Source organism: Schistocerca gregaria, chromosome 1 (assembly GCF_023897955.1).
Source record: "Schistocerca gregaria isolate iqSchGreg1 chromosome 1, iqSchGreg1.2, whole genome shotgun sequence".
Taxonomy (NCBI): Eukaryota; Metazoa; Arthropoda; class Insecta; order Orthoptera; family Acrididae; genus Schistocerca; species Schistocerca gregaria.
Window position 1 is genome coordinate 1,077,500,481 of NC_064920.1, and position 20,593 is coordinate 1,077,521,073.

The window sequence follows — 20,593 nt, forward strand, 5'->3', positions numbered from 1 at the left end:
ATGTGTTGTGTCACTTTCAGCATCTTTGCGAAGGGATCAGTGAAGCACCACTCCGACAATCGGGGTTCAGCTATTACGAAGATTGAATACCGACCCTCTGACAGAAAAAGAGAGCGGATTTTGAAGCACTTGCTGATTGCATCGGAATTGTACTTTGCCGCACTTATGCCTTAGGGAAGCATGAAACCCATAATAATGTGCTAATCGAGGAGGCCGAAGCCTGAGTGACTGATGTGTTTATATGGGTATTTGACCCGCAGATCAGGAGTAAGGTAAAAATAGTCTCCCCCACCTCTTTGATGAAGCAGTTTGTGAGCTAACATCTGAAAGATGTTTGCGCACATATGTGGTTCCTCTTCGTAGAAATTTCTTGGCTCAAACTCATCTAGGGGTTGAACCGCACATGTCGCATTACCCTAAATCATACACTTGTACCCTCTGGTTAAACTGTCTCGTTGATGGCAAGTTTGCGAAATACTAAGTTAACATAACGTATAATAATAGTAATAATAATATCAGGAACTAAATTAATGACCCATAAGTGATGTAGGCCACACAGTTGCGATTTGGTTACAATAATTTTTATTCAGAGAGCAAATTAATAGCGAAAATGGTCAGATTTAGAGTTACTGTTACACTCGAGTGTGTATCCATTTGGCAGAATTCGATCATTCACAATCTCATCGCGAATTACAAGACCAGTACCCCACATCGTTAACTATGTGAAAAGTTACACTTCACACCAGGCGTGCAGCTGCTCACACTCAGAGACTAAGTCCTGCTATACCACAAAATGCGAAATTTTCTAAGTCGTTTCACTTCCTGCTTGCCTAAGGACCGATTGTCCGCTTTTGCGTCTGCATCTGAACTGTATTCTTTGGTGTCTAGACCAGAACTGCCTCTCTGCCCGTCTCCGGCTGTGTTTCCCGCATGCCGAAAATCCTCACTCAACTGACTAGGGCAGTTCCCTTTCCTGAAGCTGTTCATCTGATTGGCTACGGCTTATTCTACATTATTTTACATTTTAACATATTTAATAAATCAAAGCTTGACCACTTTCACATTCTAAATAAAGTAACAATAATATCCATTACATAGTAAAAATTAAAAAGTTCTTTTACATAAAACCAATACAATTTCCTTCTTAGCTTTGAATGCCACGGCCAGTAGCCTTGCACCAATGTGCTTTCTGATACATAAATGAGGACAGAAGTAACTATTATGCACTAAACTTTACGACAAATATTCTATTACTTAATGATTCAATAAGGTGTCATGCTATCACCATTCAATGTGTTTTGTGTGGAGGAAATGATGATCTGATGCTTAACTGTAAATACTGATAATTTAAATTTACTATACCTTTTAAACAAACAAAGTTACAGAGTTGATATTTACAATGTTTGTCATTCTAATAATGCGTTTCTATATGAAATGTTAATCATTAAGATTGAGCAAAGTGTTCAGATTTTAGCATTCAGGTCTTTGTTACAAAACTTGTCAATTTCACTTTAACAGTAAATCCTAAACTATTATAGATATGATCAATATTCAAGTTTTATTGGGATCACCATGAAAATTTATGGAGGATGGTAGATTAAAATTACTGTGGCTTCATTCCCTGCATTACTACAGAATTAAATAGTTTTCATAAATGTTTACCTTTAAGGCCAATCTTAGGTCCGCCATATTGAACACTGCTATGTCTCCTTGGTCCAAAAGGATTCTACTGGGTTTCCCTATAATGTAGGTTCTTGTCTGCCTCATTCACACACTACAGCACTTAAGCCTCAACAGAGAATAGATGCCTGTGAATTTCCCCATCTTGTGGTGAATCTGCGCACTTAGTGGCACATGGTCCTTGATGACAGGGTTCATTTCACAATTCCTGTAGGCTGACTCTTTTGGCCATATATTTAATTGAGAGCGCAATGCTCGTAACTCACAAGTTCGATTAGTGTTAATATGTAAAGAAGCAGAACAGGTCGTTTTGACTCCAGCACACAGTAAGGAGCTGTCCTGAGTTTTTGTCAATGATACCAACTGCCAGTGGTGTGGAAAGCCAAACCACACTGTAGAGTGTTGTCATGATCCTTGTTGCCCAAAATGCCACACAATTGGGCATCCAAGTGACAAATGTCCATAGCACAAGAGATAAAGGTTTTCACAAAGGGCTGCTCCACAAGATGACAGAAAAAAGAGGGGTCTCAGTGGAACAAAACACAACGAGGAAATAAGTGAAGGGCTCACCCTCAGCCAGGACTAAGAACCCACTCAAGAAGGGAAGTATCAATAAGTGGGCAAATGTAGTATTAGAAGGTAAGCTCAGAGGGAAGATTATCCATTGGTTAGTAGAGATCAGAGCTCAAATTATCATTTTATTTATGTCCCAACATGACAAGCATGCACTCAAGTCATTGTGGTATAATATAAATGGCTTTGGTGAGGAGATAATAAAACCTGTTGGAACTTGTTTTGTCAATCTGCAAATCGACAGAAAAAAAATATGGGTTTGACATGGATGTAGTGAGCACACGCAGAAGAGATTTCAATGTCATTTTAGAAAATGATTTTCTGCATCATTTTCAGGTAGTGATAGATTACAAGATGTGAATTCCTCAATTAAGTGAGGCAATACACTGTTTTGACAGGAAGCATGTGCCTCAGTCATGAAGAACTTGTAGTATGAGGCCTCTTCCATAAGCTCCACTAGAACCGTGCACGTAAGCATTAAAAAGTACCACCTATGTCAGAATCTGTGGAGGTATGGGAAAAGTTGCCTTGACTGATGTGAAAACTTGAATGCTGCCCAGATTGGACTTTCTGGTTGATCTACTCAGTCAGGACGATGGTCTCGACCAATTGCAAATCCGTGCTGAGAGAAACAAAATAAACCAGAAGTTTTAGAAAGCATGTTTAGATTACCACTTTGTGTCAATAATTTCAGTAAACGAGATATTGAGATTACAAGTGGAATGATATTGGTAGATGGAGGTTATAGAAACAGAAGGTGTATGAGAAGAACAGTTTAAGCAAAGTAGGAAGAATAATTTGCCAGTGAGAAACATTCGTGCAATTATGCCTCTGTTAAGGAATCAATTGTGAGAGAAATTGCCGCTTATGCATATGCCAGATCAGAATCGTTTGTACCCAGTGCTGGAGGAATGTGCATGGCTATTCGAGGAATGGTACTATTTGCCAGCAACTGACTCATATACCTCAAAATTCCCGCAGGAGCAGCTAGACCAATCACACAGAAACCGTATAGATTAACAAAGAGATAGAGGGGCTGGCCAGTGCTTACCCCAGCTCAGTGCAGCCGATAGATACACAAAAAACAACCAAAGATTTACGTTCCTAGCTTTCGGAATAAATGTTCCTTCATCAGGGAGGAGAGAGGGGAAAGAAAGAGAAGAAGGGAAAGTGGATTTAGTTACTCACAACCCAGGTTATGAAGCAACAGGGAAAGGAAAACAGGGAGCCTCCCCATTTTATGGAGGACTATGCTTTGATAGTCAAGCCACTGACAAAGTTATTGAAGAAGAGTGCTGAGTTTGAGTGAAAAGAGGAATATGAGATACCAGTGAAAAAAACTGAGGATGTTTTAATGAGGTCAGCTTTGTTAATCTACCCAGAGTTTGAAAAACCATTTATTCTTTCCACGCGTGCGTCTGATTACAGTGTGGCACGATTCTTTCTCCAGAATACAATGGTTAGGAAAGACCTATAGGTTACGCCTCTAGGGAGATGAATTCAGCTGAGATTAATTATGGCACTACTGAGAGCTTTTTGGCCTTATGTTTGCCGTTAATTATTTTAAATGCAATTATGGACACAAAATCATTGTGGTCACTGTCTATGCCACTCTTGAAGGGATGCGCATTTTAAAAGGACCCAGTAGTCACTGAACTAGATGGGCACTGAAGCTAGCAGAGTACAATTACATGGACAGCATGTTGCAAAGTCAAAATCATTCAAACAGATGATTTTTCAATAGAGGAACTGAAGGAAGCACAAGAGAGAAAGGCAGAATGTTACCAGCACACATGTCAACCAAAGTTTGACACTGAAGATCGTATTCTATAAAGCAAGATCCTCTTGGGTAGCAGATCGATAATACCTCTAGTTGGCACAAAGTCATGACACTTGACAAGCCTGCCATAAGGGGTGACATGCCACAACTGCTAAGATAGCCTCTCCCTTTTGTTTTGGTGGATGGGCAGACAGACAGATGTACGGATATATATTCAAAACCATTTGCTGTTTGTCTTGTGCAGAGAGTACAACACCCCCACCCCCAAGAATAAAACCCTCTGCAGACCCTGCCAAAAGCTATGAAACCATTTCAAACCACCACCTTGGACATCATTGGCTCCTTTCCACAAAGTACCTAAAGTAATAAGCATATCTTGTTCACTCTTGATCAATTTCTCAGTACTCAGTTCTAGTACCACTCACTGACATGACCACTCAAATGGTCGCTTGCACCTTTGTCAGTCACTAAGTTCTCCCATTCAGAGGTCCCAACACTATATTAACTGACCAAGTTTCCAACTTCATGTCTGCCCTATGTGTACAAGTAAACTGTTAAGAATCAAGAAATGATTCACAACACCCTTTCATCTGAAGGCTAAGAAAACCACTTGAATGCTGTCTTACTACATGGGGAAGCCTCACATAGATTAGGATGAATATGCCACTCCAGCATATACTAGCTGTATGCACGAATCAACTGGGTATATGCTTACGAGGCTGTCTATGGAGGTCCCATGAACCCCCCCCCCCCCCCCCCCCCCCATTTATACTCGATAAAGTCCCAATTACAGTAGATATGAGCAAAGTAAAAGGATTGGCCCACTGTCTTAAAAGGATTGGCCCACTGTCTTACATCAATTTGGTAACAGGTTAAGCCGAACAATTCCAAAATTACTCACACACAGTAGCAGTATAGAGAGAAAAGGGCTACGCTTCCACAGTACAAGCCTGGTGACCTTGTGCTGCTCCAAACCAGTAGTAAGAAAGGAAGGAACTAAAAACTTCACTCCTCAGAATGAGGGGCCTTACCCTGTTTTATCAGAGATTCAGTTGTCTGATTGTTCTGTGATAGTACATTTTGATCACTTAAGCCATACCACGACCCAGCTGTGCCGCCAGCATCTGTACCACCTGATGCAACATCAAGGAGGGCATGTGCAACATAAATGAAAGTTGGTAGGCATGTTTCTACATCTGAAAGATGATGTCTATTTAAATTTTCAAGCTATTCACACACACCCAGCACTAATAGTACCACTATGAGGATACAAATCAGATTTGCTTTAAAAACACACACTAACGGTCATGAGCATTTGTTATCTTTCAGACTATATGTGATGAATTGAAGTTTGTCAAGAATTTCTTTAAGGTGACAAAAACACCATTGTTAACATCTCACCGAGTTTGAATGGGGTAATGTAATAGGGCTACAAAAAACTGAAATTTACTTGTGCAATGCTGTAGAAAGACGTGACAGGAATGTAGCCACTCTACATGATTGCTGGAAGTAGTGGTCTAGAGAATGTAGTCACAAGAAGAACAGGCTTCGAACAGTCATGTGGTGCAAATGAGAGGGAAGACCATTGTATTCAGTGTATGGCATCACACTGCATCTGCAGCAGAAATTTAAGCAGCAATTGGCATGACAGTTACAAAACTGTAACTTCCAGAAAAGCTCTGAGCCAGACACCTTGTGGCATGCACTGCACTGATCCCAAATCATCACTATTTACGACTTCAGTGGTGTCGAGCGAGAGCTCACTGGAGAGGAGGATGAAAGTCTGTTGTTGTTTCTGATAAAAGCTGGTTCTGCCTTAGTGCCAGTGGTGGCCATGTGTTGGTTAGGAGGAGGTCAGTTGAACGCTTGCAACCAACCTGCCTGTGGTGCAATTTTGTATGACGACGGGAGCACTCTCGTGGTTATCCCATGCACCCCGAATGCAAATCTGTATGTCTATCTGGTGATTCGACCTGTTGTGCTACCATTCATGAACAGCATTCCAGGGGGAGCTTCTCCACTGGATAATGCTCACCCACATACTGCTGTTGTAACCCAACATGCTCTACAGGATGTCAATATGTTGCCTTGGCTTGCTTCACCACCTAATCTGACTTCAATCTAGCATATTTTGGACATCATTTGACAACAACTCCAGTGTCATTCACAACCAGCATTAACCATCCCTGTAATGACCAATCAAGTGTAATAGGCATGGCATTCCATCCCACAAACTGACATTTGGCACCTGTACAACACAATACATGCACATTTGCATGCATACATTCACCGTTCTTACTGTTACACCAATTATTAATTTACCAGCATTTCACATTTGCAATGGCTTATCCCATCCTTACATTAACCTGTGATCTTGTAATGTTAATCACTCAAACCTGTTGCCTAGACAAATGTATTCTGAAACTTCATTACTCTACATTACTTATTTTTTGGTGTTGCAATTTTTTTCTGTCAGTGAATTACAGAGTGATTTTCATACGCTTACCAATAATTAATTTCACAAAAACATCTACATTCTTTATGTCCCTTACTCAAGTGTCCATGTACCCACACCAATTATTACGTGTTCTACGCTATCACTTAATACTGGGGTATTGTTGTTGTGGTCTTCAGTCCACCGACTGGTTTGATGCAGCTCTCCATGCTACTCTATCCTGTGCAAGCTTTTTCATCTTCCAGTACCTACTGCAACATATATCCTTCTGAATCTGTTTAGTGTATTCATCTTTTGGTCTTCCTCTATGATTTTAACCCTCCACACTGCCCTACCTCCGGAATATTTTACCCAAGAGGACGCCATACAGTAAAGCTGCATGCCCTCAGGCAAAATAATGGCTGTAGTTTCCCCTTGCTTTCAGCTGTTCACAGTGCCAGCACAGCAAGGCTGTTTTGGTTAGTATTACAAGGCCAGATCAGTCAGAACTATAAAATTCCTAAAAATATACTAAAACCCCCTTGCCCTCATACTGTTGTTACAATACAAGAAGCTTGGTTGTCCATGTCAGAAACAGTTTATTGTACCCTGTGCCACAACCAATGTCAGTAGTCTCACATCTACACCTACATCCACATCTGTATGGATGCTCTGCAAATCACACTTAACTGCATGTCAGAGAGTCCATTGAACCACTTCACAATAATTCCCTATTATTCTACTCTCAAAAAGCGCACAGAAAAAACAAACACATATCTTTCTGCGCGAGCTCTATTTCCCTTATTTTATAATGATGACCATTTCTCCCTATGTAATTCTGTGCCAACAAAATATTTTTCCACTTGGAGGAGACAGTTGATGATTGAATTTCCCACCACACCAAAAAACACGTTCGTTTTAATGATTTCCACCTCAAATACTCTATCACATCTGTGACACTCTCTCTCATATTTCTCAAAATAAAAAATGTGCTGCTATTCTTTGAATTTTCTCAACGTACTGCGTTAATCCTGTCTGGTCAGGATCCCAGACTATGCACCAGTACTCCAAAAGAGAACTGACAAGCATAGGGAAGACAGTCTCTTTAGTGGATCTGTTGCATCTTCAAATTGTTCTGCCAATAGAATGCAGTCTTTGGTTCAGCTTCCCCCGCAACATTTTCTGTGTGTTCTTTCCGATTTAAGTTTTTTTGTAATTGTACTTCCTAGCTCCCGTATTTAGATGAATTTACAGCTTTTAGATTAGATTGATTTATCATAAAATGAAGTTTGGCGGATTCCTTTCAGCAGTCATGTGTGCGACTTCACATTTTTCATTATTTGCAAATTTTTGCACCCTGCACATTTTTCATTATTTGCAAATTTTTGCACCCTGCAGATATCTTTTCTAAATCCTTTTGCAATTGTTTTTGAACTTCTGATGAATTTACTAGATGATAAATGACTACATCATCTGGAAACAATGTAAGATGGCTGCTCAGATTTTCTCCTAAATCATTTATAGACACAAGGAACAGCAGAGGGAATGCCATAAATCATTTGTTTTCCTCGCTGACTTTCTGTCAGTCACCTTGATGTGCGACTTCTCTGACAGGAAATCACAATCCAGTTGCATAACTGAGACAATATTCCTTGAGCACACAATCTACTTACATGCCCCTTGTGACATACAGTGTCCAAAACCTTATGGAAATCTAGAAATACCAAATAAATTTGGAATCCCTTGTCAACAGCACTCAACACATCATGTGAGTAAAGAGCTAGTTGTGTTTCACAAGAATGATGTTTTCTAAATCCATGTTGATTGTGAGTCAACAGACTGTTTTCTTCAAGGTAATTCATAATGGTCAAACACATCATACATTCCAAAATTCTGCTGAATATCAATGTTAATGATATTGGGCCTGTAATTTAGTAGATTACTCCTACAGCCTTTCTTGAATATTGGTCTGACCTGTGCAACTTTCCAGTCTTCGGGTACACATCTTTCATCGAGCGAGTGGAAGTGTCTCAGACTTATTGGGTCATATTGCTAACAGTGGACTCTGCCCACTTTTAAGCTTTCTGCTCATTTAATCTATTCCCACAATGCTAGTCTGAACCCTTTATTTTATATCTGCCTGAAGTACCTAATGTGTTACCATACCTAAAAAGCTTGCTGGTAATACCTAATAATTCTAAGACTTGACTTTTAGAGTCTGTTAACAAACTATTAGCTATAGAACATGGATGAATCACTCTTGATAGTGGAACTGTGCATATCATTGAATGGAATGGCAGAGATTGCAAGCAACAAGTATTTATTCCCAGTGCTACGTCTGTCCCACCGACTCCAATGCTGGTTTATCTTATTGTATGGATCTTGTATCCCCATGGCTACTGTACATGTTTTAAGGCATGACCTCTGCCAATACCTGAGCAACAGCCATTGGGTGAATATCATGGTTAATACCTGGGCACACTTCAGACATGGCTCTCACTTACTTTAAGATGTAGAGATTAGTGATCTGTGTTATTGCATTCATGTTCCCTTTAAATGCTCAAATTCTGTATCACGGTGTGGGGTCATACAGGTCACTGTAGTGAATAATAGTGTATCAAGGATTATTTGTATTTGAACATTAAAAGTCCTGCATATCAGACACAAGGATTATTTTGCAACATTTTTTTAAAAAAAACATAGACAATTACACACAGTTTGTCTAACAATCTTTATTTGTTTTACAGATCCCATCATGTGACATTCACATTAGTAGTAACTGTGCTACAGTTACTTGTAAGGCTCATACAGTGAATTCTTCCCTAGACCCCCAATTGATGTGAAACTTGCACTTGTGTATTACAGTTACTTGCAATTTGTGAGGTCTATTAACCGAGCCTGCTGATCACCGTACAGCAGTACCAGCGCTATTGATTTCAACTGCAGACCTAAACCATGGTGCCCGAGCCCTCCCGCATGCCATTCAGCTGCTGCCTCAACTGTGCCCTTGAGCCATCCACCAGCTCTAACTGCAATTGTCTTCCTAACACCACACTCACTTCGATGGCATCTCATCAGCATGCCTGCATCAAGACCACTTCTCTACAATTTTTTAAAATTTTGTAACAAGGTCTACACTTGTAACTCATTATTAGGATCCATTTTAATCATCTTTCATTTGATATATGGTACTGCTTCTTTGATAAGACAGTGGCTGGGCCTGGGCTGGCATAGTACAATATTTTACAAAACACCCATGCTCAGTTCACATGAACATCATCCCACAGTAGCACAGCTAACCAAGGATGCTATGTTCGAGTACTGCTGGTGGAGAGACAGCCACTGAAGCACCCTTTGCGTACCAATAGGAGGATTGGGGGGCGGTCAGGTGGTGCGTACCTGATGGGTCAGTGAGACTGCACGAGTATTCAGAATGCTCTCTTGCCTGCTAGCTCGCTCCGTGACAGGATGTGTCCTCCGGTTCCTCCCTTTGGGGATGCAATGCCTCTTAATTTAACTGTGCCAGCATCCTGTTTTCGTAGCAAGTTTGGGTTTAGTGTACCCCTAAGGCACAGGCTTTGGATAAATAAAAACTTCCACTGGAGACTGGAATCACTCTTTTGTTTTGAGGTCCCCCCCCCCCCCCCCCACCCCCCCCAGCACAACCAGATGCCCCACGTCCCACTTATTTCCCATCCTGTCCAAGTCCAGGACATACAATATGAAATACACTAAAGTGCAAAAGAAACTGATATAGACAGGCAGAATATGGTGCTGAGGTCGGCACCGCCTATATAAGACTACAAGTGTCTGGTGCAGTTGTTATATTGTTTACTGTTGATACAATGGCAGGGTATCAATATTTAAGTGAGTTTGAACATGGTGTTATAGCCGGCGCAGTAGCAATGGGACACAACATCTCCGAGGTAGTGATAAAGTGGGGATTTTCCTGTATGACCATTTCACGAGTGTACCGTGAATATCAGGAATCCGGTAAACCATCAAATCTCTGACTTCGCTTCGGCCGGAAAAAGATCTTGCAAGAACGGAAGCAACAATAACTGAAGAGAATCGTTCAGTGTGACAGAAGTGCAACCATTCCGCAAATTGGTGCAGATTTCAAGTGTCAGCGTGCAAACCTTTGCACAAAACATCATCGATATGGGCCTTTGGAGCCGAAGGCCCAGTCGTGTACCCTTGATGACTGCATATCACAAAACTCTATGCCTTGCCTGGGGCCGTCAACACCAACATTGGACTGTTGATGACTGGAAACATGTTGCTGGTTGTACGAGTCTCATTTCAAACTGCATCAAGCGGATGTACGGGTATGGAGACAACCTCATGAATCTGTGGACATTGCATCAGCAGGGGAATGTTCAAGCTGGTGGATGCTCTGTAATGGTGTGGGGACTGTGCAGTTGGATTGGTGTGGGACCCCTGTTACATCTAGATATGACTCCAACAGGTGACACATACGTAAGCATCGTGTCTGATCACCTGCATCCATTCATGTACATTGCGCATTAGAGGGACTTGGTCAATGTCAGCAGAACAATGCAATGCCCCACACGTCCAGAATTGGTATAGAGTGGCTCCACAAACACTTTTCTGAGCTTAAACACTTCTGCTGGCCACCAAACTCCCCAGACATTAACATTATTAAGTGTATCTGGGATGCCTTGCTATGTACTGTCCAGAAGAGCTCTTCACCCCCTCATACTCATACATTTATGGACAGCCCTGCAGGATTTATGGTGTCAGTTCCCTCCAGCACTACTTCAGACAGTAGTCGAGTCCATGCCATGTCATGTTGCGGCACTTCTGCATGCTCGCAGGGCCCTTACATGATATTAGGCAGGTGCAACCAGTTTCTTTGGCTCTTCAGCGTAAGGACAGCAGCTGAGCAGAGTACGAGAATGAGCAGTAGCCTTTTAGAGTAGGTGCTCTTCTCCAAATAAAATACTCTACACGTAATTCTAACAATTATCATTGTATGGAAACTAACAACAGTCATAATTTTTTTGCTAGTACACTTTACAGAAGCAGCTTGCAGTGATTGCTTCTGCATTTTAATGTGTAGATGAAATTGTGCTATATACCCAACAGTTCTCCTTTGTGACTAGATTTATAGAGTACAATGAGAAAGAGTGAACAAATGAATGAGCTGCCAATAGTCTCATTGTTCTGTGATTTTATTGGGTCTCACAACCTACACCTACATCTATACACCATGAGCCTACATATGGTGTATAGCACAGAGTATTTTGTGTTCCAGTCAGTTCAGTGAAAGAATGATTGTCGATAAGTCTCTGTATGAATTTAAATCTTTGCTCTTACCATTGTAGTCTTTTCACAAGATATATGTAAGAGGAAGCAATAATTTCATTGACTCTGCCAGGAATGTACACTCTCAGAATTTTAACATTGACCCACAGTGTGTCTCTCTCTTAGTACCTGGCACTGGAGTCCGACGAGCATTCCTGTGATGCTTTTGCACTTACTAAATGAACTTGTTCTGAAATGTGCTGCTTTTCTGTTGACCTTTTCTATTTCCCCTATCAATCCTACCTGGTGTGGATCACGGACAAGTAGTGGTCAAATGAGGGTTTTGTACGCCAACCCCTTCACGGCTGGAGTGCGCATGCTGGGAATTCTCTAAAAAAAACCTCCGTCTGTTGCCTGCATTACCTGTGATTACTTTATGCCACTATTCCATTTTCAACTGCTCTGTATGTGTAATCCAACATATTTAATTGATGTGGCTACTTCCAGTGACTGTTGTGCAATGTTGTAATAACAGCTCTTTATGTCCATTTATGCACAATTTGTTTGTTTATGATGAGGGCCAACAGCCAGTCCCTGCACTAAGCATCTGCAGAACTTCCTGAAATTCGCTACAATTTTCTACTGTTGCAACTTTTCTGAACATAATACAGTCATCCACAAAGAGCCTGATCAAACTTCTGATGTTATCCATGAGGTCACATATATATAATGTGAAAAGTAATGGTTCTGCAACACACCCTCATGGTATGCCTGAGTTACGTTTACCTCTAAAGATTTCTCTCCATTAAGTGTGACACGCTGTGTTCTTTTTGCTAGGAACTACTCTCCAGTCATCTCGACTAACTTTCCAGCACACACAGACAAGTTTTAGAGCCTCTCCTACTCTGCCTGTAAAAGTATGACAGTGTACTAACACTGGTAGTTAGTAGGCTGCTGCCTCATGACTACAGTGGTAACACCTCAAATGCCATAGTTAAACTTATGCAGTTTGGAAGCTGACACATTTTTGTCCATCACCAGACATAATTGGCAAGATCAGATGGAACTTGGCACAGTACTTACCACACAAGGCTGCCATTTCACAATCTCAGTCCAAAAATTAGAATGAATAAAGTTGATGGCTACACAGTCAGAACAATACTTAAGAAGGAAACAGTGAACAGAAGACAAGCATAGTTAGGTGCCTCGGTTGAAAACATGAAACAAAATCGGGATTTAATGTCCCATCAACAAAGAGGCCATTAAAGGCATAGCTAAACTTGAACTGGGGGAAGAAATTGGCATGCCATTTTCAAATAAACCATCATCGTACTTGCCTTAATAAAATTAAGGAAACCACATAAAACCCAAAGCTAGATGGCCAGTTGTAGATTTGTATCAGCATCTGCCTAAATACCACCTGCAGCGGGAGTTGTGGTGGTAGAATGCTTCACAGAGAGCTTGTAGAATATTGTAAATAAATTTTCTGATCACAGTACTTTTAATAAGGGGAGACTTTTGTTTGTCATCTATAAAAATAGAGCCTCATGTGATCAAAATAAGTGGCACAGACATGGATTTGTGTGATGTTATTCTCAATGTCTCATCCAAAAATTACTTTGGGCAGAAATACAAAGAACCAACTTCTGAGGGTAATACCCTACAGCTCCTGGTGGCAATTGGACCAGAACTTTTTGAATCAGTTAATACAGCAGAGGGTATCAGTGAACACAGGGCTGTGTTAGTATCAGTCACCAGAGTTCTTACAAAGAATGTCAAGAAATCTAGAAAAAAATAATGCTTAATAAGAGTAACAGTACACAAATTGCAGAGAATCTGAGTGGTCAACATCAAATTTTCACTACTGAGGATGAAGATGTGCAATACAAAGGGGTGAAATTCAAAAGTGTTGTTTAATTTGCCTTAGGTTAAATACATGCTGAGCAAGATTTTAAAGAATGGAGAAGACAAACTGTGGTTTAGTAGCTGCATTGTAAAGTTGCTACAAAAGAAGAGAGAGGTTCAGCACACATTTCAACAGTTATAGGCTATGAGACAAAGAAAAACTGAACGAAATGAAAATAGGTGTAAGGAGAGCAACGAAAGAAGCATTGAATTACTCTGAAAGTAAAATTTTGCCATCCAATATGATCAAAAATCCTAACTAAATTTGTTGTTGTTGTTGTTGTTGTTGTCTCCAGTACTGAGACTGGTTTGATGCAGCCAAATTTAGTCTTATATAAAGTCAGTCAGTTTATTATTATTCAGTCACTCAATGAGTATAAGGGCACTGAAACAGAGTTGACAGAGGCAAAGCTGAAATACTGAAATTGCTCTTCCAATCTGTGGAAGATTGTAATACAGTGCCTCCTTACAACCATCATACAAATGCTGACAGATGGTACCGTAAGTGATCACAGAACAGAAAATCAACTACACTCAATAATGGAAAGGCATTTGGAACAGATGAGATTCCTGTAAGATTCTACAGATACCATGCTGAAGAACTTGTCACCTTCTAGCAGTAATTTGTTGCAGCACTCTGTTGCCAATGAAGGGTACCTAACAACTGGAACAAAGTGGAGGTAATTCCCAGTTTCAAGAAAATTACACACAGTTATAGGCCGACACTGTTGACATAAACCTGTTGTAGAATATTTTTGGAGAATGAAAATCTCTGATTCTGCAAACAGATATTTTGTGAAACTCACCTCACTCTTTCCATGCACAAGATACAGAGCACCACAGATATCAGCGTCCAGGCTGATGATATGTTCCTCGACTTCAGGATGGCGCTCGATATAGTTCTGCGCTGTCATTTAGTGAACAAAATGTACGCTAACCCCAAAGTATCAGACCTAATTTGTGAATCGATTCAGGACTCTCTAACAGAGAGAAGTCAACTCTTCATTTTAATGGAACAAAATTGACAGAAGGCAATTTTAGGAGTACTCAAAGAAAGTGTGATAGGATTGTTACTTTCATAATGTATATATGCATATATATAAATCATCTACTGGATAATGTTATTCACAAATGATGTCATTCTCTACAAGCAGGTAACAATGCCAGAAGACCCATAGAATACTGATCATCAGACTGGCAGCTTACTGTGAATGTAACTAAATGTAATGTATTGCATATGAGCAAGTGAAGAAATCCACTATTCTACGATTGTGCTAGAGGCAATCACTAGAAACAGTAATTGCCATACAATACTTATGGGAAACTACCTGGAGCATTCTAAAATGAAATGATCACATAAAACAACTAGTAGGATTAGCAAATGTCGGGCTGGGATTCATTGGAAGAATCTTGTTGTTGTTTTTGTTGCTGTTATTATTGTTGTGGTCTTCAGTCCAGAGACTGGTTTGATGCAGCTCTCCATGCTACTCTATCCTGAGCAAGCTTCTTTATCTCCCAGTACCTACTGCAACCTACATCCTTCTGAATCTGCTTAGTGTATTCATCTCTTGGTCTCTATGATTTTTATCCTCCACGCTGCCCTACAATGCTAAATTTGTGATCCTTTGATGCCTCAGAACATGTCCTACCAACCGATCCCTTCTTCTAATCAAGTTGTGCCACAAATTAATCTACTCCCCAATTGTATTAAGTACTTCCTCATCAGTTACTTGATCTATCCACCAATTCTTCAGCATTCTTCTGCAGCACCATATTTTGAAAGCCTCTCTTGTCTAAAATATTTATCCTCCATGTTTCACTTCCATACATGGCTACACTCCATATAAGTAATTTCAGAAAAGACTTCCTGACACTTAAATGTATACTCAATGTTAACTAATTTCTCTCCTTCATAAATGCTTTCCTTGCCATTGTCAGTCTACATTTTATACCCTCTCTACTTCGACCATCATCGGTTATTTTGCTTCCCAAACACCAAAACTTATCAACTACTTTAAGTGTCTCATTTCCTAATCTAATTTCCTCAGTATCCCCTGGTTTAATTCGACTACATTCCATTATCCTTGTTTTGCTTTCGTTGATGTTCATCTTATATCTTCCTTTCAAGACACTGTCCATTCTGTTCAACTCCGCTTCCAGGTCCTTTACTGTCTCTGACGGAATTACAATGTCATCGGCAAACCTCAAAGTTTTTATTCCTTCTCTATGGATCTTAATGAAATGTAGCTCAGCCACTAAAGAAGTGGCTTACAAAACACTTGCTCATTGGTCTTTGACCCTTACTTATTAGACTGAGTTGACAGAAGAGATAGAGAAGATCCAATGAAGAGCAGCTTGCTTTGTGTCAGGGTTGTTTAGTTGGTGCTAAAGCATTACAGAAATGTTCGAGTGTCTCCAATGCTGATGTTTTAAGAGAGCTATTGTGCATTTACTACTGAAATTCTGGGAAGAGTCAGGCAACATATTACTTCCCTGTACATACATCTTGTGGGATTACTACATTGAGAAAATCTTCGAGCTAATACTGACAACCCCTGTTCCTGTATGCCATTTATGACTGGAACAAAGAAGGGGAATCAGACAGTGGTAAAAGAGGCATACTCCATCACACCAGAGTATAAACTTATGGTGCAGTAAATATGCAAAAATTACAATCTATTTTAATATTATGCAAACATGGTTTATGGAAATGATTTTTTTCCTTACTTACCTAGAGATCTTTGCCTTTTCACTGCCAACTACTGATTCAAAACTGAAGATTCTTCCATCAATTTTGAGGATTATACAGTCCTTATATTCTGATAATGGAAGTGAAAATTTTTTTGTTTGTATACCAAACAGCCTTACGTATGATCCTTTCTGAAAGAAATTAGTAATAAAAGAATTAAAATTTATGAACAGTTGTGTATAAAACAGGCCTTGTAACAAATAGAAATTGTTTAAGTGAGACCACTGTAAAACAGCTGTGAATCTGCTATAAACTTTCATTTCTTACACTGTACATGTTTTGGACATAACTACATTTTTGACAGTCATTATGATAATGGCGAGAGAACCTACATTACATGCAAAATGCAATTGGTTATTTTTAAAATTTGTGAACTGTTCACATGACACCAAGTATTTTTGTTCTTGTTTACACTTCACCTCAACATTATATCGACAGCTGTCTCTTATTCTGTAAGTGTGTTACACTGATGAAAATGGGGTTTCAACTTTGTTGCAAGATGAAATCAAGAAACTCATGTAAGTTCTCATAATTTTATATTAATATGACAATGATTTAAAACAGTCTTTGCTTAAAACCATGTTCTGTGTGAGGAAGAAAAGTTTATAGTAAAGTCACCATTATCTTCAGATGGTGTTATTTAAGCAGTAGGTTTGCCTCAACAAGATCATCTGTAACAATATCAGTTATATCACTATATAACACTAACAAAAAACTGTCAAGTTTTCACAAGGATTTTTAATAACTGGTTGCAAAGAAAGAATCTTAAAAGAAATAATAATAATTACTATTGAGCTATTCAGAACAGAATGTACAATATTGAGCCACTATCTTAAAACACAAGGTTACTAAAAGTCTAAAGCATAGTCAACAAATATTCATAAAGAGTTGCATAATAAAAACAATGTTAACATAATAACTCTGACTGATGAGTGGAGAAGACATTTTGCTAAATCACAATTGAAGGTTGAAGAATGAAAATGGAATAATTCAAGACAACAGCACAGGAGATGGAAGGTGAAAGCAACAGTGGAGAGGAACTTCTCAAAAACAAATCAGAACTTTACAGCTGAAGTAGGTCTACATAAAGATTATAGGATCATGCCTCAACTTGATTTACACTTTCAGAGCTTGATTCATTTTCATTTATTTCTTGCTTTAGTCTGAGGACCAAAATTAACCTACAACCATTATGACACCTGTACTCATTAATTTTTCTTCTATTTAAACCACATTTTTTTGGATGTTTTGGTTTTGTGTCTTCTGCTTGGATGCCTGTTTTCTCTGGATTAGTTTTTTGTTATCATCTACCAGAGTATTTTTGTTTTCAGCTTCAAGCCCAAGATGTTGAAGGTGCATTTCATCCATTTGGAGTCACTGATTTTTTGGGTGTGGTCATAAAACAAAATTCTGTGTTTGTGGATTCTATTGATTTTTTGTGTTTTAGAATATATTTCTTGTTTGATTTGTTTATGTAGTTTCTAATTTATAATCTGGACCCAAACTCTGCTACGCCAGTGCCAAGCCTGGCACCTCATTAGGAAAGTGATGAGGAAGGAGGAAGGGGAGGAGGGACAACCTCATTTAAAAAAGAGGGGAGAAGAAGAAGAAGAAGAAGAAGAAGAAGAACAGGGCTTACCTGACCCAGTTACAGTGAAGACTTCCAATAGTAAGGAAGGTGGAAAGAATGGATCTCGGAACAGTGGAACTAGTGGAAAAAACAACACAAGAAAAAGTCCACAATGCATCCGACTTGCAACAATCGGCGAAGTGGTCGCCAACTGTACACCAGAGGTAAACCTGGAAACAGATTCCTCAGAGCTAAGAAACCTTGGGTAGCATGTTTACCCTGAGTAGTACGTTTAGGGGACTTGTTCCCATAAATTAACAAATAATCGACAATGGAGATTTACTTTGTAAGAGATTTTACCTCAAGAAGATCTCAATCTCCCATTTCCAAGGAAACGAAAAGTAGATATTCAGATTCTGGGGGCCTACGACATTGTGCAAAGAATGAATCTGAGCATTCTGAAATATGTCTTAAACAACAAACCAAACACAGAAATGGCAAAGAACGTCAGCACAGATCAATAGTAGGAAAATTCCCTGCACTTCAGAGAACCAATGCAAATGGAGAAAGACTCATAAACCTATGTAGGTAGCATAACATAGTACTAAGACCTACATTCTTCAAAAAAACTTCCTAATAACAAACCATATGGGTATCACTAAATAAAATTTCTGTTGAAAAATAATGACTTCTAGTGGAAAAACAATTGAATCATGTTGCTATAAGTAGACAGTCTGTAGTGGAAGTACTCAATGTAAAAGTTGCCAAGACCACTAGTTTAGATTCAGACCACTAGCTTATACCATTAAATTCAAGGCTAGACCAATATTTAGAAGAAAGAATCAATACCAACCCAAAAAGTTTGTTATACAGAAGTTATATTAGGAAATAAATTACAAAACACATTTGAAAAAAAGAATACCTAAATGTTGACAAGAACTTCAAAAAGACATTATTGAGACTGCAGAGAAACTATACCTCTTAAAAAGAAATCGTAACATGCTTGGTGGAATGTTGATTGTGATGAGATAATTATAAAGAGACAACGAAGTTGGAATTACTGGCACACAAATAAAAATGATAAGAACAGGAAGAATTTATAGAATCAAGACAACGTGAACCAAAAGGTCTCAAAAAGACTTAAAAATACAAAAATAAGAGATCAACTAATGTCAAGTGAGTCACACTTTAAGCAGAACACAAGCATCATTTACAAAACATTCAAAATAGTTCAAAGAAGTACTAACTGCAGAATACTTGTGGACTACACGACTGCAATCCAACAAAAGAAGAATTTCATTTTGATAATGCAGCCCAAATACAACTAGACTCAAAGCCACAAACAATAGAGGAAAGCAGACAAATCATAACACAACTTAAAAATAACAACGCATCAGGAGAAGACAATACAGGTGCTGAATTGTGCAGATACTCCAGTGACAACATTATTGCATGTCTAACGCATTTGCCTTAAGTGATTTAGGGAAATAACGGAAAATGAACATTAGGATGGCCAGACACAGGTTTGAACAGTCGTCCTCCAGAATGCGAGTCCAATGTGCTAACCACTGCTCTACCCCACTTGGTAAAAAAAATCTTTCTTTGTCCTGGAAGACAAAACTAAGACACTATGAAACAATGGTATGACTGAAACACTGTATGCAGCAGAATGATTTAAACTAAGAAGATTTGGGGAAAGAAGAATTGCAAGAAAAATAATGGGACCTAGAAGTAGTAGCAATGTTGAATACAATCTATGATCAAACAGAGAGCTCTATTAAAGAAGACTACAGTTTTATGGACATATATATCAAATGAATAATAATGAACCTACCACGCAGCTCTTCAACTTACTAAACACCTACAAATCCGAACCTACATGGTTCACCGCAATTGACAAAGATGTGGAAAACACAGGAATTAGAATGAACATAAAGATTAACAGAATAATTTTTAAAGAAACAACACAAAAAAGAGGTCCGCAAAAAGAAGAAAATGGACCTAGGAAGAAATGGGACAACACTCACGAAGGATGAAGGAATCCTAGGAGCAAAGGGTATTAATAAATCTGGACCAAGTTGATTATGTAAGAAATTTCTCTTTTAATTGCATTTTGATAGTACACATATTTCAGTGATGATAGTATACTCAGTATTTCTTGTGATTTGAAGAGTCATTTCCATTTTTCAAATTCATGCTTTCAAAGTTTCTTTATCTATCTCATTGGCTGTACACCTTTTGTGCAGGTATTTAAAGCTATTCACAGGCGTTACTGTTTCATATCTGGTGTTTAAATGGGTTGTCTTGTTCTTTATATTTGACATTACTTTCTTTACCAAAGGGTATTTCCACACCAGTTTCTTCCATTAAATTTTTCAGTATATTAATGTGTTGTGTTGCTGTTTTAATAATACTGTTATTATAGATATATCACATTAAAAAGTTAAACAATCTATTTCCATACCATATTTGTTCATCTCAGACCTTAAATATTTATATTAAGTCCAAGTTTTACTTCCTCACACCATTCTTGTATTACTATGTCGACCCAAATGTAAGCCAATCCTTAACTGAGAGAGAGAGAGAGAGAGAGAGAGAGAGAGAGAGAGAGAGAGAGAGAGAGAGAGAGAGAGA

General features: G+C 39.0%; 1 protein-coding gene across 4 annotated transcripts in view; it reads right to left on the bottom strand.

The window, feature by feature from the left end:
* Window positions 1-20,593, bottom strand: part of LOC126281745 (uncharacterized) — a 221,055-nt gene that overhangs the window by 74,363 nt on the left and 126,099 nt on the right. For all 4 annotated transcript variants that reach the window (XM_049980961.1, XM_049980943.1, XM_049980935.1 and 1 more), the window contains exon 7: window positions 16,372-16,520. In XM_049980961.1, the coding sequence (XP_049836918.1) occupies window positions 16,372-16,520 (149 nt within the window). The remainder of the gene's footprint in view (window positions 1-16,371; window positions 16,521-20,593) is intronic.